Raw genomic sequence first — 27,369 nt, forward strand, 5'->3', positions numbered from 1 at the left:
ATGCTTTGGAGGAATACTACTAGTTGTTAGGAACTTATTCTCTGTTGGTATCTTCCTTCTATTCAGGGTGTCTTTGTTGACTTTATATCTATATTCAAATTTAGCCAAGAAAATAACTTGAAGCAGGAAAAACTTATCTGTCCCAGTTTTAGAATTTTCAGCTCTAGTTTGTTTTTCTGGTTCCATGGAATGCAGAATATGATGGTAGAGACCATATGTCAACTTGGATTTAGAAAAGCTTGGCCAAAGCAGGACCAAGAGTGAATTAGAGCCACTGATGACACATTTCCAGAGTCTACCTCCCTCCAAACCTGATCTCAGAGCTTCCCTCATCCCCCAGTTTGATTATCAAGTTATAACCTAATCAGTGTATTAAAATGAGGCAGAGCCCTCATTCTCTAACAACTTTTCAGTGACTGCATCTGTAATTAGTATGGAGATCAAGACATCAACACATGACCCTACTTCACAGGGCACTTCCTATCTAAAATATAAGAAAGACTGTGATAGGATTACACTATGCTTCCTTGATTCTAGTCTTGGCCACTTACTGTTACAGTCAAATGAATGTGTAAATTATATGTTAGTGTTAGAGTCTTAAGAACCAGGTAAGATTGGCCAAGATCAAAAACACTGATGACAACTTATGCTGGAGAGGTTGAAAGGTACATGGAACACTTCTGCATTTCTGGTTGGAATGCAAGTTGGTATAGCCCCTTTGGATGTCAGTGTGGCAATTTCTCAGAAAATCAGGAAACAACCTTCCTCAAGACCCATTAATACCACGTTTGGGTATATATCCAAAGGATGCTAAATCGTGCCACAAAGATATGTGCTCAACTATGTTCATAACAGCTTTGTTTGTCATAACCAGAACCTGGAAGCAACTTAAATGCCCCTCAAACAAAGAACGGATAAGGAAAATGTGGTACATTTGCACAATGCGGTACTACACAGTAGAAAAAAAATAATGAAATCGTGAATTTTGCAGGCAAAAGGATGAACTAGAAAACATTATTTTGAGTGAGGTAACTCAGATACAGAAAGACAATTATCACATGTACTTACTCATAAGTGGTTTTTAAACATAAAACAAATATAATCAGTCCACAAATCAAAATGCCAGAGAACTTAGACAACAATGAGGACACTAAGAGAGACATACATAGATCTAATCTACATGGGAAGTAGAAAAAGACAAGATCTCCTGAGTAAATTGGGAGCATGGGAATTTTGGAGGAGGACTGAAAGGTAGAGGGATAGGCAGGGAGGAATGCAGAGAAAAATGAAGAGCTCAATAAAAATCAAGAAAAAATAAAAGCAAAAAATAAAAGAACCAGGTTTAATTTGAGAGTTTTTGCCAAAACTATAATCTGCCTGTAGATCAGGGAGTAAAACAGAGGCAAAGCAGGAGAATGCAGTGTACATTGTGATTCTCAAATTTATGACAAGAAACTTCTCTTCTGTCTTCTCCCCTTCATTCTTCTCTCCGCTCCCATCCTTACCATTTCTCCTCCTCTTGTTCTCTCTTGCTCTGTAACTCAAACTCAGGGCCTCATAAACTGGAAAGACACTCAAATGCCAGAACTTTTATCAAATCCCCTTCATTTTAAAACAGACTTGACTTTTCTTACATGGAAGTACTCTGACAGGCACACTGAAAAAACTAGGCCCGTAAATCTTTAACATTTACCTAATAATAATCTCTGGGGAAGAGATATATGGGAAATGACTGGAGCCATGCTTTTCCCTGATTTATGATAGCTAAGAGCTCATGAAAGGAACCTAAACCCCACCTCCAAACAAAACGGGCTGTTTTGACTTTCTCATCCGTAAAATTTAAAAGGAAATACGTGAACCCTTATGGGTCGAACAATAGCCTCTTAATCAAAGGAAACTGTGACATGCTCAGGAGTTAGTAGAACAAATACAAATGGGACAAGTTGAACTCAGCCTTCATCCCTGGATGTCATTCAGGAAAAAATCTAAAGGTAAAGGGAAATTATTACATGACTTAAGGTCTATTAATTTAAAAAATGAAAACAATGGGTTCTTACAGCATGGCCTTTCAAGAAGAACTGCTATCACTATTAATAAATATATTCCAGTATTATATATAAAAAGGCGATAGAGAAAGATTTGCTTTTTTCATACCAGTGCCAAATATATAAATCCTGATCAAAGATAGTAGTGGAAAATTTTCCCTTGAAGGATAAAACATAACCCTACTATCCATCAATATCACAGGCTTCAAGCCTTAAATCCCCTGTTAAATGTCCCATCTATTATATTTATTCATCATATGGATGATATTTTGCATGCTCAGTATGATTCTACCAAATTACGGGAAGGTTTTCAAATACCTCAAACAATTATAAGTGATACCTGCCTTAAAACAATTTTGTCTCCAGTGACATTATTTACTTTAAAGTTTTTGATAATAAATGACAGCTCATTATATTGCAAAACTTAGTCAAGGCCTATGAGTTTATCTCTGGTTACTGGGAAAGATATAATAACAGATAATAGTAATCAACAGCCCTATTACCTATTATTGCAAGAGTTTCCTTTTGTCTTTTCAGAAAACATACTGCAGGAATCTGTAACCTTGCCCAGCTGAACAGATCTTGGACAGCTGATAACATTGAAGAGATGCAAGAGAAAACAGCAAGCGCCTATCATACTTGTGTGTTTGCTTACTGAACTAAGTCCAAATAATGCCAAATCCAGAATGTATTAGGCATTAGTACCTAGCCCTCCCTTGTTACTAGGGTGAAGATCAGAGGCCCTTGCCTTCAGCTCTTTGCTAATGGCTTCAACCTATTTTGATATGGGTCCTAGAAGAGAAGATTCAAACTTTGAAATGACACTATTGCTTCTCCCAGATACTCTCCTTGCTTTCACAACCTCTCTAATTTATATACCTCTTTTAATATCTCTTTAGTTGTAATACTTTGGCTAGCATATTCTGTCCCTGAATGAGAATGTTCTGCTCTCAGGAAATCAAAATGATATAGAGGTGAGAATTGTGGGAGAAAATGCAGGCATGGCCAGGGAACCAACCCACCTGTTCACTGGGCTAATAAATAAGTAGCATGGAATACCATACTCCTGTGTATATCCAGAAGTAAGAACACTGAATTCTGAAACACTGTGAGTAGATAGCAGTTGTCCTGATGAACAGATTGCATTCTAGGTCTCTTTTTGGTGCTTCTTCAGTAAAAAGACAAAAATGGCATGTGTCCTCACTGTCAAATCTGAGATGGTGCACTGATTAATCACAGTCCATAAGATTCCAATATATATTTTTAGTTGTTCGAGTACAATAAAGCAAAAGCTATTCCCTGTAACTGTCTCCAGAGGCGTTTATCTCTGGACTCTCTTCTGACCTACAGGCTTGTGTGTGTGTGTGTGTGTGTGTGTGGTTGGGAGATTTGGGAAATGACAGTAAGAAAACATTTGTCATCTCCGTGTGGTCCTAAAAGGAAAAGGGAGTCAGAGACAGAACAATTTTCAGGTGATCCTGGACAGGTGATTCAGACAAATGGAGCAGCAATAAGATACTGTATCCAACAAGGAAGAAAGGTGAGAGGATTCATGCTCACAGTTGTCCTCTGAACACCAGTGGTCATATGTGTACTCAGGTACATATGTTCGCACATTCATAACTCAAAAACGTAGATGCACATTCACTCCTACGTACCACACATACACATGGAGGCATGCACACATACATACACACATACACACACTGCATTTGTTTAATACAATCACTAAATTTGGTTTAGCTGTTGGGAACAGTTTTAACCAGACTATTTGCTAGCAGAAGATTCAGCTACCTCTACATGGCTTTGCAATGGTTTTCACCCAGTTCAAAGGAGAAATACATTCACTGATAGTTTAAGAAAAACACTTCTATGATTGATGCTAAGAATTCAGCCTATAATTCCAAAACATAAGCCTCTCAGAATATGGTAGGTACAAAATCAAGGTTGTGGTATATCTACACAAAGTTTTGTGACTTGTCAGAAACAGCTGAAGAAGAGTAAATTTAACCATTTTCTAGCATCCAAATAAGGAGGGAGAAGAAGAGGAGGAAAGAGAAGACAAACAGGGCAGAGACTGAGCTCGAATAAGGATAAAGAGCTGTAAGGAGAGAGAGAGGAGACACTAAAGGTACTTGTTATGAGAAGGGTCTCAAGAGCTATCTTGATGGACAAATATCTAAGGCATGGTGTTGAAAGCTGTAACACAAGCTTATGATAAAGATTGAAGAAGGTTGTAGAGTCCTAGGAACTAAACCTTTGAGGGCTGAGGGCCATGATTATTGAGGCCTGTACAAGGACTGAACACTTAAGGACACCAGTTGCTTCTGATTCCCACACAGCTGCTGTGGCTCACTTCTACAAAAAGAAATGAAAGAACTTCTAGTCATCAAGGTGGAGGAAGGAAACTTCAGCCTGCTAGTTTCTGACATTTTTCACATACTATGCATAAAATGTGTGATTAAAAAAAATTACTTGGGGACGTCAAAAGGCAGTGTTCTGATATTCCTTTACCACAAACTACACCAGAATCTAGGGAAAACAAATCTAAAAGTAGACAAAATTTACACAAGAATAAACATTTTAGAATAAATAAAATATACTGATATGGAAAGCTCTCTATACATCAATGAATAAGAGACAACTTCAATAAAAGCACCCATAGTAGCTTAAATCAAGGTACTAAAGCAAAATGGTGGAGGAAATAAATGAGTTTTCATTGGTCAGCAGAGACATGAAAGAATGAAAAGATTAAAGGAGGACTCCATTAAAAATGGTGAATATGAAATTCATTCAGCCAGCCAAGCTAAAGCAATCAAAGGGGTAATTGTTGGAAGAATTAAGAGATTTTGATGATATTCCAAATAATAGTAAGGAGAGAGGACAATGAAAGAAGCTGAATTTTAATACAGCAAAATTTCTGGAAATGACAGACAAGTCAGAACAATCCCAGGATTTCCAAAGAAGCCTCATTAAGAACTACTGTGGAAAATGCTCTTGTACACCGTAAAGATTTGTCACTCTTATTGGATTAATAAAATACTTATTGGCCAGTAACAAGGCAGGAAATAGATGCAGGGCAACTACACTTGGAGAATTTTAGGAAGAAGGAAGACAGAGTCAGTCACCAGCCGTGTGCAGAAGAAGCAAGTTGAAAATGTTGCACTGAGAAAAGGTACCATGACACATGGCTAAACATAGTCAGAGACTATGTGTTAATTTAAGCTATAAGAGCTAGTTAATAATAAGCCTGAGGTAGTAGGTCAAACAGTTTATAAATAATATGACCCTCTGTATGTTTCATTGCGACTGAACAGCTGTGGGAATGAGTGAGACAGAATCTTATGTCTGCAAAGAACCTCACTTTCTATATTAGTACTGATTGAGATGAGACTAGTGAAAACACCAGACCTGATTCAAACTCTGTCACAGTCACCTCAAGGACCAGTTGTAAAAGTCTAGTGTGTGTCTTCTGAGGAGAATCAGTGAGCAAGCCATCTTCTTATGTCTGTGCACATCTTAGACACATGTATTAGTGGTCATCACTTTCTGTAAAGAACTTACTAAGTACTATGCAATAAAAATTGTATCCCACTTTGGACCTTCTACAAACCCTGATTATCTGATTAGAACTTTTGTGATAGTGGAGAGGTAGGGATATGGCATAGACCAGTTATAATTTATCTTTAAAATGATATCCATTCACTGTCTACTTCTGTGTCTGACTTGATATATTTGTAGCTGACATACAAAACATGTTTGGAAAGTGTTAACAGACTCCTAGTTTCCACCAACCAACAAGAAAAGAATGCTACCGGGTAGCATACGAGAGTTATAGCTTAGGTTCCCCATGTTACTGGAACATGCCCATTTGATGTTTCTGCCATAATTGAAAAGTTTCTTGATTCATGGCATTCTTTGTTCTATTCCAATAAAAACTTCATGAAACTGCCACCATAATGGATCATGGAGTTTGAAGTAACTTGTATCTGTGTTATTGGACCATGAGTATTCATGTTTGACTCTGGAATAAACTATCTCTCACCCATTTATGAGAAGGCTTACATTTTTCATATTGACAAATGCATATTGAAAGTACATAAAGAGAGAGCATGGCATTCTATGCAAAGATGGAGACTATAGGTTTTCCATGAAGGCCACCATGACACAAAAGTACATTAATTACAACACTCTTTGGCCAAAGGCTTAGCCATATTCCTAACTAGCTCATATATATTAATTGAGCCCATTTCTAGTAATCTTTGTATTTCCACAAACGTGAGGAAACTATGTCCTTCAGCCAAAACATGGTGTCTCTTTATATTCTGATTAGTCTTTCTATATATCTCTGTTTGGTCTTCCTGAATAAGGACACTTTAAAAAATCACACATTAGGTCAGAATTGAGAATAATAGAGAGTTATCTATTTTAGCAGTAGACTCACAAATCACAATCCTCTAAGGAGAGTGGACTTCTTCTTCTATGTAAAGCTGTCATGGGGGCGATGTTCTATCTATGGAATCCTGTGTAAGTAACATGATGATTAAGTTCTAATATTATTGTCTGATATAATTGCAAATAGTCTATGAATATTTGGTAGGCTTTTTTTGAGGTTCGTATTTGGAATTCTAGTCAGAGCATTGTAAGAAGTGCACCATTTCAGCTAACCAAGTCAAAATCAACTTGAGCAGCCGGTACCCAAACAGGTCTTATAGCAGCACTATCAGAATCATGAATCATTTCAAACACCTGGAGTTGTTGTGGACCCCATCTTTTTCCTCCAAACTTCAAAGATTACTGCAGTAAAATTTATTGTTTATTATGAAGAACTTAAACATTATTTATACAGACCTATATATTCAAAGAAATATAAGTTAGAGACAAAAATATGTGTGAAGAAATGTAAACTTTTTTCTAAATTCTTTCTTCTTTCTGTCCCATACCAGTCATGTCTTCACATAAGACAGAAATTCTGAATATTTATTTTATTTTTTTTTATTTTTATTTTATTTTTTTTGGTTTTTCGAGACAGGGTTTCTCTGTGGTTTTGGAGCCTGTCCTGGAACTAGCTCTTGTAGACCAGGCTGGTCTCGAACTCACAGAGATCCACCTGCCTCTGCCCCCCAAGTGCTGGGATTAAAGGCGTGCGCCACCACTGCCCGGCGTATGAATATTTATTTTAATATCATGCTTAAATTTAAAAAATGACAGAGCCCTTGTCCAACTCCAAAGCCAGATCTATATAGTTATAAATTTAAGTGTATATTTTGATCACATGTCCTTACTAGTCATACTCCTTTTTCTTGATGATCCTTATTGGATAGCTATTTTTCCTTCTGTCAGCACCCAAACATCCAGGGTCTCTTGAAGTTTTGAATATGTTCATTTTTCTGAAAAGGGAAGAACAGAACCCTGTCCCAATCCTTATTAGGCTTCCTTACCACCAGTATGGTTGTTACTGATGTGGATGAGCTGTCATTTCTTTTTACAAGAGGTTACCCCTTTTGAAGGTGAATCTTTATTAATTTTGATGGTATTCATAGTTTCTCTTCTGCTGTGGAAACAAGAGCAAAGCCCTTCCCCCAATATAGAACATTTCTTGGTTTCTATTCTGAGGTCAATACATCCGTGAAATACACTGGCTGATTTAATTCAGAAGACTTTTCTCTTAATCAATGTCTTTCTGCTGCTATTGTCCCTTTCCCATTAGTTTTAAGAGATTCAAAGTTAATAAAGCATTATGTAATCTATTTTTGGGATTATTGCCCATCCCTTTTTGTTGTTTAACATATCCTCATAGTTCAATTTGATCTTTCTATAACTGCCTGAACTGTAGGATTCTGTGGTATATCTGTAATATGCTTAATATTATAATAAGCAAAAATGTTTCATTTTCTTAAAAGATATATGCTAGATGATTATCTGTCTTTAATTGTACATGTATACCTATAATGGCCATCACTTCTAATAAATGTGTGATTACTAAATGAGCCTTTTCTGAACTTAAAGCTGTTGTCCACAGAAAACCCAAGTGTCAATGGTGTGGTTCACATATTTTAATTTTCTAAATTCTGCAAAGTGAAAACATCCATGTGCCAGATTTCATTCCTTTGAGAACCCATTGGGTTAGTCTCTGAAAGCAATGGTGTTTGGTTATAGAAAGAGCAAATAGGACATCTCTTTAAAATCTCTTTAGCTTGCAGGCATGTAAGAGAAAACTCTTTCTTTAAACATTTGCTATTGGCATGATTTTCTTAATGAAGTTATGAGGCCTGCAACAAACTTACAACCAATAATTGATCAATTTCTGTATTGTCTTGTGATAGAAACCTAGCAGATCCATATGGGGTTGGATATATGTCATTTATATGGGAAAATCCTATTCCCAATTGTATCTCGAAACTGTATGAATAATAAATTCAATTCGTCATGATCTGGTATAAATTCAGTTGTTTCAATATGCAGAACAACTCTTTCTGCATATTGTGATTCAGTAACTATATTAAAATGTTCTTAATATCCCATAGCACCATAAGCATAGCATATAATAATTTAGCCTTTTGAGAGGAATTATAAAGACTTTGTTCCAACTAACTTAATTATCCTGATTTGTAACCTGCCTTCCCTGAATATTTGCATCAATATAAAATGTATGGGCTCCAGGTATTGATGCATCACATACAGTTCAGTGAAAATCCAAGAATTTCTCTTTACAAGGTTAAGTCTATTGCTTTTGGCAAAATTGCTATTAATTCCTTCAAAAAATTAGCAGAAGCCCTTTGCCAGAGTTCACTATCTTCCAATAACTTTTTTTTTATTTATCAATAGTAAACGGCACTACAATCTCTGCTGTGTCTATACCTGCTAATTGATGAAGTCTTAATTTACATTTTATAATTAATTCAGAGGTTTTTTTTCCATATAAGTTTTAATTTTTACTTGGCTTACATGTAAAAAGATTCCTTCTAGGATAATATTGTCTCTCTGCACTAAAATTGGTGTGGGAGAAATTCTGGAAAGCAATATGTCTAAAATACAATTAAAATTTGAATTCACCCTATCCACATATGCCTCCTGTCAGTTCTCCTTAACAAATGTCAATTCCTTTTCTGATACACCTATTAATTCTATGGGACTATTCAAGTCTTTATCACCTTCTAAGGTTTTGTTTAAATGGATTATTAGATCAGGTGTTATTGCAACAGCCAGTCATAAACTGGAAATGTCTCCTAACAATCTTAGAAAGTCATTAAGAATCTGTAGCCAGTCTCTCCTAACTTGTGCCTTTTGTATTCTAATATTTTGTAAACCTATTTTATTCTCTATGGAACTGACAGAATCTCTTCTCTGTATTTTTCAGGAGCAATTTGTAATACCCATTTTGGCAAAACTTTCTTTAGTTCTTCAAAGATTTTTTTTAAAGTATGTGTTTGAATCAGATAGCCAAATGTCATCCATGTAATGGTAGATTATAGACTTAGGAAATTGTTTACATATTATTTCCTATGGCTGACTTACAAAGTGTTGGCACAGAGTGGAGCTATTGAGCATTTTCTGTGAGAGAGTGGTCCGTTGATATCTCCCAATAGAATGAGAATTATTATAAGTAGGCACTGTGATGGCAAATCTTTCTTTATCCTTTTCTGGTAAAGGTATAATGAAGAAACAGTCTTTTAAATCAATAACTATAACAGGCCATCCTTTTGGTAATAGAGAAGGCAGAGGAATTTCAGATTGTAGAGGGCTCACAGGTTGAATTACTTTGTTGACAGCTCTTAGATCTGTCACCATTCTCCATTTACCAGATTTCTTATTAACAACAAATACAGGAGAATTCTAAGGGCTGGTTGATTCTTCAATATGGTGAGCATCTAGTGCTCTTGTACAAGTTGTTCTAAAGCCTTCAGCTTTTCTTCAGGGAGTGGCCATTGTTTAACCCATATTAGTTTCACAGTTAATCATAGTAAAATGGTATCTACAAAGCAGTTATCAAGCAAGAATTAAAGTAACAATATTTAGTCCATTTACATTTGGCAAATTAAGCAAGTAATCTATTATCTATCCCATCTTTATGATTCTAAAGTTTTATATCTACTTTATCTTTTATCAGAACTAAGGAACTATAATTATAATATCTTGTCTTCAATTCCATCCAATACCCCAGAAAAATATATTACCTAAGTAAACAGGAAGTGCATTGTAAGCTACTTTCAAATTCTGTAAATGAGAGACATCTCACTGCTTAGGAAGTCATCCAAAGATATTTTGTAATGTTGGGCAATCCATCTTCTGATAGCAGTAACAATGACAAACATTCATCAATGTACATCCACATAAAATTTAAGAAAGTATTAACAAAACTGCTTCTAGACCCACAAAAAATGGAGTCAATTACAACTTCTTGGAAGCTAAATTTTTTAGATAGGCTCTGTTTGTTGGTGGTGAGCAGAAGCATGGTTTCTTTACAAGGTGGTTTCCTGGCTCATGTTAGTGTCATGAACAGCTCTGGCTCTTACAGGAGTTCCTGTTATGTAACAATTAAGTGGGGTTTGTGAGTAGCACGCTACTAGTTGCTTGATGGTGAAATAGACTTGCTGAATCCCTGGAGCTCAGGGGTGAGCATTGCTCACAGAGGTAGTAAGTATACCTCTGCCATGTTGGAAGAGGTGGAGCCTATAGGCAAAGCCAAAACATTAGTCCTGGACATGCCAACTCAGCAATTTAAAAAAATGCTTTTAGTCAGAAAAGAATTAGGGGACACAAAAATTTGATAAATTTGCATGGGCTTGAGACAAATAGAATAAAGTATAGTAATAGTTAATAATAATTTAGTGATATTAAACTAATGTTTAGGTTTAAGCTGCCTTTCTGTCTTGACAGACACAAGGTGTTTCTTTGACTCTGCCGTCTCTCTCTCTCTCTCTCCATCTCTGTTAAAATTTCTCACCCAACTTTATTCTGCTAAGTCATTGGCCAAAGCAACTTTTTTCTTCAACCAATAAAAGCAGCACATATACAAAATGGCACCCCACATCAAGATACTTTTGAAATTTTTTTTACTTTAAAAAAACATATTTGTCAAATAGAAATCAAATATGAGTTGAAGGAGAAGTTTCTCTTTTGTTTCCACAAAAAGTAAGAGGCTGTGGATTTGTTCCAGGTGAATATGGATCTGGTTTGATGCAGGAAGACTGCCTGAAACTTGACAAGTGATAGCCATCAACAAAAATTATAGCTAGTCTTCCAAGGACTTGGTCATGATCTCAAAATTATCTTGTGGACCTTTAGAGAATCTTTGCCTAAAATCAGTAAGAAACAGTCTACAGAACACAATTTCCACACACACAAGAACTGGATTGTGGAATGCTTTTAGCTAATTGGTGGGTCATGGATGTCCTTTATAGTGGGAGTATTACAGGAATATAGGAACAATAAGATAAAAGGGTAGTGATGGAGGAGGATCATCTGTCTATCTGTTATTTCATTTTTTAATTAATAAAGAAAACTGCTTGGCCTGATAGGTCAGAACATAGGTAGGTATAGAAGACAGAACAGAATGCTGGGAGGAAGAAGGCAGTGAGGCAGATGCCATAGCTCTCCTCTCTGAGATGGACACAGGTTAGAATTTACCCGGTAAGCCACCACTTCGTGGTGCTACACAGATTATTAGAAATGGGTTAAGCAAGATATGAGAGTTAACCAAGAAGAGGCTGAAACTAATGGGCCAAGCAGTGTTTAAAAGAATACAGTTTGTATGTTGTTTTTTCAGGTATAAAGCTAGCCATGTGGGAGCCAGGTAGGACAAAAAGCAGGCCTGCTTGCCTCATCACTACAGGGTAGATTGTTGATTCTACTTTAAACAAAAAAGCAACTATTAATCTCAAATATTTTGCATTGAATTAGACTTTTCTATACTAAAACAAATTTAATATAATTTTTGTTATAGCACACTGTATATATGTTTATAGTCTTGTTTATTGGATTTTTATATGTAGATAAAAATTTAATGATATTTTTGCTATAACAGATTATAAGTAAGTTTCTATATTTATCTATATATTATTTCTATGCAATTCACTTAGAAATGTAGTGTGAAGTTCTAGTCTTTGAAAACTATTCTTATAAACTATATATGATAATCAAGAAATATAGGTTAGTAGTTTAAGTCATAGATAACAGTAAATTTTGTAGATATGTTAGGCATGTTTTAAATATAGTTTAGATTGATAAATGGTCTACAAATAATTAATGACCTTTAGATTATGGCATTTAAAATGTTGCATTAATCTGAGGTCTCTCATAACACTAAGACACATCTCTTCCTGGTAGAACCAGTTTACTTCAGAGATGAAGGCCATTTAAAAAGATCCTTATGGAATTTGCTGTCATTGTGGCAAGATTAGTCATTTGAGCAAAAACCTGCCCTTGCTTGAACTTCTTACAGTATGTTGTACAAACTGGACATGCAGGATCTATAATAGAGTGACCACCGAGCTTTGACAAATCAAGGCAGAATGATGCTTTTGTGTTCTGATTCCTGGAAGGTACTGTCAGGCATTCTACAGGACACAGGAGATAGTAATTGACAAACAGCCAATATGGATGCCACAGTTTTTCAAATTTCCTGCTTCATTGAAAAGTCTTGCCTGATATGATGGGCCTGTAGGAGGAAGATGAATGCCCAATGTTATAAACCTATTTTGGCTGACTGCAATCAGTTCTCTTTGTCATTTCTAGAAATTTGGAAGTCATTTGCAATGTATTTTTTGTTTACTTAAATAATATTATATCTCTCTGGTGTCTTTGGTGGAGGTGAAGACTAGATAATTATAATTGTAATGTTCCTCAGATATGATAAGAAGTAAATTAGTGTAAGAATACATGTGCTGCGGTAGCACATTCTGCTCCTTTAGGATTCCAACCCACTTGGATGTGGTTTCTTATACGGTAAATGCAGCTGTTAAGCCTATGCTTTCGCTCTTGCTTCCAGATCTCACTTCTGGCAGCTAGACTCTGCTCCTGTTCATGCAGAGGTCTGTAATATAGAAAAGTGATCTGCAAGTTTCCCCTAAATAAATAACCCCTTATTATTCATAATTCTGAACTGGTGAGGGATCATTTTGTGACTTCTGCCATCATCTGGTGCCCAATCATTTGGTTTTAGAATCCCCATCCCTGAGTGTCTACCTGTATTCCACCAAGGCTTAAGCATGGCCCAGCTTGGCACAAGTCCTCTCTCAGCAATATTCAGCTGTGGCCTATATATCAAGCCAGCAGTTCATTTGGATATAGAATTCATATACAGTGATTTTTCTTGCTATGGATTGGCCACAGTTCTTTATATTTTCTCATTATATGCCTTGGAGCATCTTCAAGTTTCCATGCACCCCACCACTAGCCTCTCAACAGCATGCACTGTGGATACTCAGGCAAAATGTGGGCTTCCTTGGTCTGAGACAGCTGTTCTGTAGCTTCTAACAGTTTGTCTGCATTTGCTATTTCAGTTCTCTAGGAACATCTGTAGAGCACACAGTCTGTGATTTTTTTTATAAAATAATGGTTTTTAATCAGAACATATCTTTCAGCTTTCATGCTAAAATCAGATTCAGACCAACCAAATGACTCCAAGAGCACCAGTAAGCTCCTCTTAGTTTGTTTTATAGTGGCCTGCGACACCTACTGCCAGGTAATGGCTATTGCACCTACTCCAACTCAAACTCAACCATAGGAAGTTTCATAATTTGAAATATAAATCATAAATTAATAATTTAAAAGGGAAATATGCCAGACAACCTAACTGTCCAGGGTATCAATAGCCTCTTTACTTACACCATATATGAGGTTTTACAAGAGTTATATGATTTTCCTCCTACATCACTACTTTTGATTCTGGGGATAGTCTTCAATATTTTTCCTTAAAAATATGGTTTGATAAGAGGGCTTAGAGTGAGGCACTTTTAGAAATGGTACAGTCTTTACAGAGTGAAACCAAGCTTCTAAAAGAAGAGGTTGGAACTCTTAAGAAGAATACAAACAATTTAACTAACAAAATTCAGTCATCTGTGGTACTTTTTGAAATGGTACAGACTGATAGTAATTTATTAAAATGAAAATTCAGCACCATGGAGAAAGAAAGAGTCAATTTGGCACACAAAACTCAGTCAATGACAGTGGGTGCTGAAACATAATTAGAGAGAATTAGTACTATTGAATGTATTAATCAGATTCTGTCAAAGGGGTATAAGAGGTTGACTGATAGAATGTCTCTCCAGGAAGATAATATGCATACTATAAAGATTATGCCCAAGGATGAGACATTATTTCTATTGGACAGACTTCATACTGTGGAATCCCCTCAATAAGGGCATTAGAACAGAACACAGGAAAGGAGATCCAGACTTTACAAAAGGTGATGGTAAACAGATTTGAGAAGATTGAGGAACTTATCAAATTTGATAACCAGGGACAAATAGTACAATGACAAAATGTAGCCTCATCAGTATGTAAAATCCTCCAGGATAACTTCCCCATACCCTAATGTTGCCAAAGAATATTCATGGGAGTCCATACATATGACTGATCTAAAGGAAATTAAACAAGCAAATGTTAGCTTACAGTACTTTGTTAAGAAAATTGTCAAAACACGGGCTTCTAGTAACAAAGCAATGTCACAAGACTGGACTCAGTTAATCTCAGCAGTCCTAGAAAGTGGAAGCAGTTGCTTTGGAGTTGCTATGTTAAAGTAGAAGTTAAAATTTTAAAGCAACTTGAAAAAGCAAAAGAACTTGAGATTTTTCTAGATCAGATTCTAGGAGAGGAACTTTACTCTGATTCTCAAGATCAAGTTCTTTACAGTGAATACACTTTATTTTTATATAGCACACTAGTTTTAATGGCTTGGGGCAGGATTCAGGAACCAGAAAAGTGATTTGAATTATATCTTAGGGTTAAACAGCATCAGCGAGAAACTTTCAGAGACTTTTTTTTGTACAAATGGAGGTAAATGACCCAGAAGCTAGACATACAATTATTGAATCTTTGTCTTATGAGAATGCCAACTTAGAATGCAAAAGAATGTTTGGGCCTTTAAAGAACAGATCAGCACCCACAAATGGGTCTTGCAAACAAGGAATGTTGTGACACTTGACTATGGTACTGAAGCTTGGGTAGGAGAAGCAATTTCCAATAGTAAGAGTAGACATAAAAATACCAAATATTATAATATTTAATATTTAAATATTTAACTGTGGTAGAATGGGACATCTGAGGAGGGATTGTAGACAATATACCTCTGCCCCTTGAAGTTACAGAGGTCAATCTACCTCTGCCTCCCAAGTGTTGGGATTAAAGGTGTGTACCACCACACCCAACTACTCTCTTTCTTTCTTTACTTTAAGAACTTTAACTTTTTTCAAGCCTGCATATCTTTTTAAACACTGTAAACCATTTAGACATTTTCTTCAACTTTGAATCTGTCTTTTACTGTATATGTCTCTTTTTTGGCCATATGAGTCTTTAATTTATCAAGAAATATCAGTAGGACTAAAGCCGTAGCTTTGGTGGCTGGATCTACCCCATTCCTTAGTTTTCCAGCCTCATTGTGGAGGTACCGGCTGTAGAAATTTTTATTGCCACAACTCTATGGTGTTTCAAGGTCCCTGCCAGCAAGCAAGATGCAACATTATGCACACAGACCAAACTCGGTTTGACTGCCTGCCTAAAAGAGTCAGAGTTTGCCCTGGCAGGATGGCCCAGAAACCTGGCATTTTAAAACAGCGCAGCTTTTTTCCTGCTATGTCTGAAAACCACAAAACATGTGTTCAGCTTTTCATCAACACTGTTTATGTGTTTTGTGGCAGGACCTCTTAAAAGAGCTGCAAGGTTTTGCAGCGAAAGCTGAGTCAGGAAGCCTCTCTTAGATGAGAGCACTTGATTGCCTCTAGCAAACAGAGCAGACCTGAGAAATTGCTACTATAAGAATCCATGCTTTATTCTATTCTTTCCCAAGCTTTCTCAGTCTTTCTGTGGATTAAGTTATCTACATCTGGGTTCCATTTTGTAGTAATGAGGCATACAGGTCTGCTTTTCATCCTGCCTGGTTCTTTCACAGCTAGCTTTACATCCAAAATGACAACACACAAATGGTATTCTTTTAAACACTGCTTAGCCTATTAGTTTTAGCCTCTCATTGTCTAATTCTCATATCTTGATTAACCCATTTCTAGTAATCTGTGTACAACCACGAAGTGGTGGCTTATTGGGTAGATTCAGCATGTCTGACCTGGTGGTTGGCTCCACGGTGTCTGCCTCACTGCCTTCTTCTTCCCAGGATTCAGTTCTGTTTTCTCTGCCTACCTAATTTTCTGTCCTATCAAAGGGCCAAGGCAGTTTCTTTATTTACCAATGAAAGTAACACATAGACAGATGACACTCCTCTATCATCCCCCATATCCACTTGTCTGGTTTCCCTTCAGAGGAAAGCAGGCCTCCAAGGAATATCAACCAAACACAGCACAACAATGCAAATATCAACCAAACACAGCACCCATCAATGAGTATAGTAGAATACCATTAGTAGTCATTTTTGTTTGTTTTGTTTTGTTTTCTATCTTAGGTATCTTGTCTATTCAGTCTCCAGATCTTGGTCCTCCAGGCAGTATCAGTCATGGGCTCTGTTTCTTGAAGTGGGTCTAAATTTAAATCAGTCATTGATAAGTCACTCCCACAAGTTCTTAACCTCCATTACCTCAGGAATTCTGGAAGGAAGGAAGGACAGATTATAAATTGAAGGTTTTGTGGCATTGGTGGTGTTCCAAGCCCACTACTAGAAGTTACCTGGTTATAGAAGATAGCTCGTTCAGGGTCTGAATCCTCAAAATTTAGGAATTCTCCCTAGGATCACTCCTATAATCCTGGGAAATTCCACTGCACTAGATTTCCACATACCCCCTAAATGCTTTCCAATTTCATTCATCTCTTTCATTATTCTCTTGTCCTCCATACACTTAATCCCTTCCATTTCCAGTCCTACCTACCACCAATGTACCCACAACATCTATTTCCCCTTCTCAGGGAGAGCAATGGAGCCAATTTAAAACTCTCCTTATAATTTAGACTTTGTAGGTCCTTGGCTATAATATGACTATCATTTACTTAACAGCTATTATCCACTTATAAGCTACTGCATATAATGTTTATTTTTCTGGGGCCTGATTATCTTACTCAGGGTGATTCTTTTTCCAGTTCCAACCAATTGACTGCAAATTTTATGTCACATTTTGTTTAACAATTGAGTAATACTCCATTTAGTAAATGTATCACATCTATGCCCTTGCATTTGTAGAGTAGATTTTCAGAACTGAAAGATCATCTTGGTGGATTATTTCCTTGAGCAGAATAAAATGTCCTTTCCTATGTCTTTTGATTAATTTTGGTTTGGAGACTATTTTGTTGGATATTAAAATAATTTCACAAGCTTATTTCCAATGTGAACATATTAGACACTCTTTTTCTCACCCTTTACTATGAGGTAATTTCAATGTTTGATTTTGAGGTTTGGTATTTTTGTTTGTTTGTTTGGTTGGTTCTTTGAGACAGGTTTTCTCTGTGTAACAATTATGGAACGAGATCTTGTAGATATTGGTTGTCCTAAAACCAACAGACATCCATCTACCTCTGGCTCCCAAGTTCTGGGGTTAAAGGTGTGTGCCGCCACCACCCAGTGAGGTTTGTTTCTTGTATGCAGCAGAAGGACAGATCTTGTTTTTGACCCTACTCAGTTTGTGTCTTTTTATCGAGGAAATGAGTTCATCGGTATTAAGAGATATCAATAACTAATGAATGCTAATTCCTATTATTTGGTGTTTGTTGTTATAATAGGTTTTATTGGTATTGTTTTTGACAACCCTCTAAACATCTTGTGACTTTTTCCAGTCAGTGCTTTAATCCATTATCTTTATGATGTGACAAGGCAGTGTGAAGGCAGTCATGGTGATTGAGAAGGTAATAAGAGTTTTACATCTAGACTAACAGTCAAAGAAGCAACTGTTTTCCATACTGGGCATATTTTGAGCACAGGAGATGTCAAAAATCTGAAAACCCACCACCACCATGATAAATTTCCTCTAACAAAGCCACATCTACTACAACAAACCACACCTCCCAATACTTCTACTACCTTTAGTGGCCATTTCCTTTCAAACTACAAGTTCTTAGAAAAGCAATCTAAATAGCTCCCTAACAACATGCTAGATCCCAATATTATTTGGGACCTTTACAAGTGCTATGATTGATCAGGGAAATGGAAATAGACTACCTACTCGCTATTTCTCTTTTCTCTCCTCCAAGACACACACACACACACACACACACACACACAGTATGAATATCTTGTCTTTTAATTATGGATGTGTCTACAAGTGTTTTTGCAAAGTGGGAATTGGTGCCAGATCTAAAAGGAGAGGAAAGATGTAAAGAAGCAGATCAGTTGCCGCCTACACACATAGGACACACATTCTTCACTGGCTGGGACTGCCTCAGCTTTCCACTACTATGTACTCTATTTATTGCCAGAGCTCCAAAATTTCCTATCTTTAAAAGTATTCTCTCTTATCTGTATACTGTATTCAGTTTTACATGGATTAAGGTTTTTTTCAGGTATGATTGGCATTGGACTATTGTTGTATGCTATTCCACTTCAGTTAGAGGCTGGCTCTAGAGTTGGATTATGATTTCCCATCCTCTAGACCCAAGCATAATTTTTAAAAATGAATTACATAGTTTTGTGCCATATCAGGTGAGCCACTTGAGTATGTTACAGAGTCAACAAAAGAACAAAGTAAGAAGACTGACTATTCCTAGTGTATATTATTTCTACTCATTTCATACTTTTGGTTTACATTTAAATCTCAGATTGTTTTGCAAAGGTATAAATCTTTTCTCAACATTTATAATACTATTCTTCTAAACTTTTTATACCTCAAATTTTATAAGCATATGTATATGACTAAAAATCTATAAGAAAAAGGTTAACTTAAGACTCCTAACATCAAGACTAATTGTTAAAAATCTATAAGTAGGAAATCTTAAAGAAAACATGTAGCTAGTCACCAAGTTAGCTGTTGTCCCCTCATTATGATGGAGGTAGCCACATGACTCACAGTTATCATTGAATTGGAAAGGATGTATTTTGCCATGTGACTTTCCTTCCATCTTGTTTAAAAGCGATGATATGGTATAAGAATAAAGAAAAGCAATAAATAGGGCTTTGAAAAGGAATGTTAGACACAAAAATACAGAGTTTAACACATCTTCTTGCTGTTTGCTAGTGGCTTGCCACAGCTCCTTTAACAAAGACTTTTCTGACTTAGCCTCAGCAGACAAAAAGTGGCTGTTTTGAAATGGTGGCTTTCTGGGTTAAGCTGCCAGCATGACCTCTGGTTCTATCTGTAGCAAGGAGCTGTGAGGTTGCCTCCCTGCCACCGCAGCTCCCAGCCATCTGCTAGCTTTACCCGAAATAATTACATGGAAACTGTATTCTTTTAAACATTGCGTGGCCCATTAGTTTTAACCGCTTATTGGCTAGCTCTTACATATTGATCTAACCCATTTCTAATATCCTGTATAGCCCCATGAAGTGGCTTACCAGGGAGATCTTAACCTATGTCTGTGTCTGGTGGGAGAATCATAGCGACTGCCTGACTCAGTTTCTTTCTCCCAGCATTCTGTTCTGTCTACTCCACCTACCTAATATTCTGTCCTATCAAAGCCAAGGCAGTCTCTTTATTTAACCAATGAAATTAACACAAAACAAGAGACTCTCCCCCATCATCTATCAGGAGAAGGAACATTTGGATGGGGTTTGTGAGTAGTGTGCTTCAATTTGCTTGATCACAACATGGACCAGCTTTATGCCTAGAACCGAAGTAGTATATGTGGCTCAGAGGTGCAAGCTGTTTTGCCATGCTAGACTGTATTGAGAAAGCAGGGAGTACCATAAACACCATAGTAATACACAGTTCATTTTTCAGACTGGGCTGGCAAGCAGGAAATACTGTATATGCCATACTACTGACACAGCTTAAATTTAAGAAACACTTCCCATTTTTTTAAAAAAAAAAAGAGTTCTTGGACAGTAAATAATCATAGGTAGGCAATAAAGCCAAATCCAGATGAGTCACAGAGTTGGATAAATACACATAGGCTTGGAAGTGGGTTGGTTAGCCATTTGGGCAAGAAACTGCTTTAGCCTGGACTGCTTCAGTGGACTTGCAGGACCCATGGAGAAATGACGGCTGAACTTGCATTAAGGTGAGAAGTCCCTTCAGAGTTCTGGCTTCAGGAAAGAGTCTTCTCGAAATTGTGCAGGACACAGAAAATTTTGACAGACACACTGCCAGTAGAGGTAGGACTGTCATAAAATTTCCTGCTTTGTAGAATAGTCTGCTGGATATTGTGGGCCTGTATGATGGATGCCCCAATGGTACAGAAAACTTTGGGTGACTGTCCAGATATTGAGAAGTCTCTGTCAATTCTAGAGTTTTGGAAATTGCTTACAATGTACTTTTAGTTTACTTAGGTAATATCATATCCTTTTGGAGTCTTTGATGGAGTTGAAGAATTTATAGTTATAGTTTTCCTTAGTTATGATAAAAGATAAGGTAGATATAAATATTGTAACTGTAATTCTTAATTGATACCATTTTTATATGTAATTTTACTATGTTAAAGTTAAAGCCTTTCTTTCTGTTTAAACAGAAAAAGGGAGGTGATGTGGAAGTCCCCTCTGTGTCCTGTGATTACCTTTAATGAATAAAGAACCTGCCTTGGCCTCAACAGGTAACTTATGTAGGTGGGGAAAATGTAACTGAATCCCGGGAGAAAAGAGGGCAGGAAAGATGCTATGGTGCCACTGGAAACAGATGCTGGAAATATTACCAGTTAAGCCACTGCCATGTGGCAATACATAGAATAATAGAAATGGTTTAAATTTAAATGTAAGAATTAGCCAATAAAAAGCTAGAGCTAATGTATCAAGTAGTAATTTAATTAGTACAGTTTCTTTGTGATTATTTCAGATGTAAGCTAATCAGGCAGCTGGAAAGAACTGGTAGCCTCCTCCTACACTCTTCTGACATGCAGGCATATATGTAGACAGAACACTCATATATGTAAATGAATAAATTTTAAAACAAACAAAAAATTAATATGAAAATAGTAGGTATTAAAAAATAAATACTAAGATAAACCCTATGTGGTGATACATAACTATAATTCTAGCATCTGTGAATTAAAGAGAAACCATATTACAAAATAAAGATTATAGAAAGGAATGGTATAAGAGATTAATAGGGTATGCTTGCCAAACATGTGTGAGTAGATTCAGCATATATATACAAGTCTGTAGCATGAAGGTCAGGCTTGTTGGGGTTTCTGTCCTGCTCAGTCCCCCCAGCCATTTAGTCCTAGAGAAAAATCACACATAGATTCCACATTAGATATAAACTGATTGGTCCGTTAGCTCAGACTTTGTATTAGCTCTTATAACTATATTAACCCATTATTTTAGTATATGTTAGCCACATGGCTCAATACCTTTTTCAGTGGTGTAGGTCACATCCTGCTTCTTTGGTGATCTGGGAAGAACTGGGGGGAAGAGCTTCCTTGTAGTAGTAGGAGCGGCGGGCTGAGTCCCCGCACCCGGCCGCCTGAATGGTTAGCTTTTCCCGAAATAATTACACGGAAACTGTATTCTTTTAAACATTGCCTGACCCATTAGTTTCAGTTTCTTATTGGCTAGCTTTTACATATTGATCTAACCCATTTCTATTAATCTGTGTAGCCCACAAGCTGGCTTACCAGGAATGATCTTAACCTGCGTCTGTCTGGAGTGGGAGAACCATGGCGACTCCTCGACTCAGCTTCTTTCTCCCAGCATTCCATTCTGTTTACTCCGCCTACCTAAGGGTTGGCCTATCAAATGGGTCTAGGCAGTTTCTTTATTAATAAGAAATCACTCCCACATCATTTCCCCTTTTTCTGTTTAAACAAAAAAGAAAGGCTTTAACTTTAACATAATAAAATTACATATAGCAAAACAGTTATTAAGCAAGAATCACAGTTACAATATTTATATCTATTTTATCTTTTATCATAACAATGGAAAACTATAACTTCCATTCTTCAACTCCATCAAAGACTCCAGAAGGATATAATATTACCTAAGTAAACAAGAAAATGACAGAGACATCTCGCTGCCTGTACAGTCACCCAAAGTTCCTCTGTACCATTGGGGCATCCATCTTCAGCCTTCAGGCCCATAGTATCCAGGAGACATTTCCATGAAGCAGGCAATTTTAAAGACAGTTCAGTCACTATCTGCTGTGTCCTGCAGAATGTCTCGCAGACTCTTTCATGAGTCATGAATCCCAAAAGACCGTCTCACCTTTAGGCAAGTTCAGCAGTCCTCTCTCTGCGGGTTCTCTGTGTCCATTTTATGCAACAGTCCAGGCAAGAGCAGTTTCTTGCCCAAATGGCTATCAAACTCCATAAGGATCCTCTTTGATGCCCATCTTCCTCTCGAAGTAGATTGGTGCCGCCAGGAGCAGACATGTCTCATTGTCATGAAAAGTCCTAAGTTATTAAAATATTTTAAATACCATATTCTGTAGCCTTTGAGAGATATGAAGAATGCCTATCTGAAATATATCTCTATATATCTAGAAAATCTAAGTAACATGACTACAAACTTGACTATTATTTATGATTATCCATCAACAACCTATATTTCCTAATTATACATTACATTTTAAAAATGAACTACACAATCACACCTTATTCAAGATCGAAAATACATATACATATAACAAAATTGACCTTAAAATCCATACCAATGCAAATTATTCATACCTATATCATATCCCCCTTTAAATGTAAAAGAACATTTATAAACAATTTTTGGGAATATGGGCGCAGTTTTTTCTCTCCAAACTGCTTCCTGCTGAATGGGGGCGTCGTTAATTAGGTCTTTCATGGTATAACCTGTGTGCCAGGGTCATCTCAGTTGGCAGTTGAGCGAAGCAATTTTTTGAAGATGTCACAACAACCTTTCAGGAGGGCGTGGTCTATCATACCAAATTGTAATAGAAGAAATCCATAGGGTCTGGTCCTCTGTGAAAACAAAAGAAGACCCTCTCCAAAGCATCATATTCTTAGACCCAAATTTTGAAATCGTAATACCCTTATATCCATTCTGGTTTAGCTTGGCAGCCCATGTAATGAAATGTCTCTCTGTACTTAGCTCCTTTAGAGTCAAAAATTTTAAAGAAAGCACAATGTACATAATCCAGACTCTCTGTGAATTTTCCATTTTTACGTGGCTTATTTTTCTTTATTTCTTTTAATCTCTTAACTATCTGTATTCTGTCTCTTTAAAGACTTTACCTTTTTTTTAAACCATTAACTTTATTCTCTATATTCTTTTTCTTCTCTCTCTCAAGCCTACGTACATTCATCCAACAGTATGGTCTTTTATGTCTGAATCTGTTTTATTGTGAATCTGTAACATTTTTTTACTATCCAGGAGCATTTCTTAAAATGTTAAGCAGTTCTTAAAAACTTAAGTTGCACCATGTACAAGTAATACGGTAATAAGGTACAGCCTGTTTCCTGCCCAGTCTAAACCTTAACTGCGCTGTTTTTATGGTAATTACGGTAGTTCCTACCTGAGACCGGCACAGTTCAGCATGGCGGAGCTGAGCAGCTCCTGCCTCAGAGCCATTTGGTGCCCCTGAGCCACACACAGTTCCAGGCACACAGCAGTCCACATTGCCATCAACCAAGCCGTAGAGCTTTACTCCAAATGCTCCATTTAAAAGCTCTGTCTCCCACAGGGGCCAGACAGAGATCGCAATGGCGGCACAGCCCAGAAAGCCGGCATTTTAAAACAGCCAGTTTTTTCCTGCTGCTGAGTCAGGACAATTTCTTTGCGGCGCGCAACCCACAAACAGCAAAAAGCTGTCTTAAATTCTCTCTCTCTCTCTCTCTCTCTCTCTCTCTCTCTCTCTCCTTTTTAAGCCCTCTCAGGTTTTACGTGGAGTTCATTAGCACGTTGGGTGCCACTCTGTAGTAGTAGGAGCGGCGGGCTGAGTCCCCGCACCCGGCCGCCTGAATGGTTAGCTTTTCCCGAAATAATTACACGGAAACTGTATTCTTTTAAACACTGCCTGACCCATTAGTTTCAGTTTCTTATTGGCTAGCTTTTACATATTGATCTAACCCATTTCTATTAATCTGTGTAGCCCACAAGCTGGCTTACCAGGAATGATCTTAACCTGCGTCTGTCTGGAGTGGGAGAACCATGGCGACTCCTCGACTCAGCTTCTTTCTCCCAGCATTCCATTCTGTTTACTCCGCCTACCTAAGGGTTGGCCTATCAAATGGGTCTAGGCAGTTTCTTTATTAATAAGAAATCACTCCCACATCACTTCCTTCTTCCCAGAATACTCCCACTCTCATTTCTCTGCATCTTCTTCCTGTCTGGTTTTCCTGCCTGTACTTTCTTCCTGGCTATCAGCCAATCAGCATTTATTTAAAATATAATTGATAGAATATAGAATTGTCTCACACCATTTTCCCTTCTTTTATTTTTTAAGAAAACAAGAACATCCATAGTCGATTCTTTGGGAATGTGGGCGTAGTTTTCCAGGCTACTTCTGGCTGGTTTGGGGCACTGATAATCTTATAGGGACCTAAAAAAAATTTAGAATTATGATCAAGTTCTGACTGGAATATCCTGTGAGTCTTGATCATCTTAGGCAGCAGTCTTGAATCTGTTCTGGTTGTAGAACTCTGACATCTGGGCCACCTGTTCCTACTGGAGATTTCTCAGGTGGTCTTTCTTTATCAAACATGATTTTTCTTAACTCAGAATGAATCCATGGCCTCTCATTTCCTGTGGAAACAAAATCAAATCCTCTTCTCCAAATTAACACACCTTTTGACTTCAGTTTTGTAGTAAAGGTATTTTCAAAATACATATCTTGGATTAGTTCAAAAGCATTTGCAAACAAATGTAATTTAGCAACTGTTGCTCCTTCCTCAGCATTCAAATTTTTAAAGAGAGCATAATAACATAAAGTATGCAGATTCTCTGTCTGTTTTCCATCTTTATGCAGCTTTATTTTAAACTCTATTTCTTTTATTTTTAATTTTTGGATTTTGAGACATGGTTTCTGTGTATCTTTGTTCTGGAACTCAGTCTGTAAACTGGATTGTCCTTGAACTTACAGAGATCCACCTGCCTATGCCTTCCAAGTGCTGGGATAGAAGGTGTGTGCCACCAAACCTTGAACTCACAAGAATCTGTCTACCTCTGCCTCCCAGGTATTGGGATTAAAGGCACAAATCAAAAGAAAATGTTAACTAAACAGATGTTTGTGACCCATAATCTTGTTACTGTGGGGACTTATCAGTGCAGTGCAGTAAAAGATCAAACAAAAACTTATGTATTTTGTACTTAGAACTCAATAATATGTTAACATTAGAAGTCAAATGTTTATGGTGCTTCAGTATCAAATAAAAATACATTAAATGGCACTCTTAAATGTGGAATTTTTAAAAATTAAATAGATAAAGTAAAATGGCATTACTTGTAATAGTTATTGATCACTTGTAATTAAAAAATTGTACTGAGAATATTCCAAAAACATTTTGAGAGTATTCATAATGAACTAAATTATAGTTTGTATGGTATTGATTTTAATCCCATCTAGATTTCCTTTTATGTTTGTCATTCAATTTTGTAAAATATGTTGAATGTTCCAGAAAATATTCAAAGGAATAACAAATTATCTTTCCTGGGATTATTGAAATATTTACATGGTTTAACTTACCCTTCGATTCTTAAATTTCCAGGCCTTCAAAAGAGGAAGTAATGACAAATGTTTATAAGTGGACATAAAGTAGAGGTCACTAATATTGTTTTTGTACTTTAGCTTTCAGATACGTGTACCAGCTTCTACCTGAACACCTATTTAACTTAAAATCATCTATGGTCTCCCAAGCACCTCTAAGGGTTGTACTATAAGATAGTTTTTATCCTTGATGTTATCACACAATACAAATTGATTTTGTATACTGGTATTAGCAGTTCAAAAATGGAGACTCACCATGGGTAACATGTAATAGATTTCCAACAAATGCTTTGACACTTTCCCTACCTTAGATTAAAGAACAACGGACATTGAGTAGTGTAAAGTACGGCTGTTGAACTTGTTACAGATCCAATATTCTCTTGAGTAGCTGAAGTCATTGGCAATTATATTGGCAAACACTGTACCTATAAGGCCACCTCCAAAAACAGGTTCCCTAAAACAAACAAACAAAAAAAAACTAAATTTCTACAGAGGCCAACACTCTTGCAATGAAATTTTACCCACCTCCATTGCTTATTTCCAGAATGAATCAAAGAAAGGCAGAATCCATGAGGAATCAACAACACTGGTTTTCATCTAGTGTCTTTTATATCCCATGGTTCAACTTGAACACTACATCTTTATTATTGATCCATATTGAACCTTGAAATGTGTATCTAAGGCATTTGATAGGTGCTTGCTGCCATGTTAAAAGGAATTGCCACTACTCTGACTTGCCTCACTGAGGGTGATGTTAAATTCTACCTTGAAGTATTTTACAAATGTATACTAATGCTGAAATCTCCCTTCATAGTAAATTGCTAACAGGGATTTAATGATGGAAATGACTGGGCATATGTTTTGTCATTTCAGTAAAGTGGCTCCATTCAAAATGGCTATCAATGCTCTTGTCTAAGAGCTGTCTTAGTGCAGACTTTCTAGGAGGTTCCTAATGTGCCAGGAGTCTCTGTATGTGAGAACAGGTACAACTGTGTAAACAGTTGCCTGGCAAGTCTTGCCCCATCCATTCTGCAATGGCTTTCTGAGGTTTCAGAACCCTCGTAGCCCATCTGCAGTTCTGTAGACATGCCACAAGGTCATTTCTCAGGAGAAAGTGTTTTACATTGATGATGGAGCAGAAAAGCTTATCCCCAGATGCCATCAAAATGTTAAAGATTTTGAGTCAAATCACACAAGGCAAATGCTTTGAAGATGATGGCGAATAAATAGGAGAGCAAGTAGTTGGAAGTTTTCCTGCCTTTACCTTCCACTCCCTGTTCCAGCGACTGCTTACAAATTACCACACAGAGACTTTAAATTATTTATAAATGCTCAGGCTTACTATGGGATAACTCTTACACTTAAATTAACCCATATTTTTATTTATGGTTTGTCAAAATCCCATAGCTTGC

At 36.9% G+C, this 27,369-nt stretch overlaps 1 protein-coding gene across 1 annotated transcript in view; it reads right to left on the reverse strand.

Moving 5' to 3' along the window:
* Window positions 1-24,551: 24,551 nt before the first annotated feature.
* The window catches only part of LOC142855694 (uncharacterized), a 63,427-nt gene continuing 60,609 nt past the window's right edge, over window positions 24,552-27,369 (reverse strand). Inside the window, exon 10 of the mRNA XM_075982141.1 lies at window positions 24,552-26,411. Within this exon, the coding sequence (XP_075838256.1) occupies window positions 26,270-26,411 (142 nt within the window). The 3' untranslated portion in view covers window positions 24,552-26,269. The remainder of the gene's footprint in view (window positions 26,412-27,369) is intronic.

The sequence above is a fragment of the Microtus pennsylvanicus genome, chromosome 8 (assembly GCF_037038515.1).
Source record: "Microtus pennsylvanicus isolate mMicPen1 chromosome 8, mMicPen1.hap1, whole genome shotgun sequence".
Taxonomy (NCBI): domain Eukaryota; kingdom Metazoa; phylum Chordata; class Mammalia; order Rodentia; family Cricetidae; genus Microtus; species Microtus pennsylvanicus.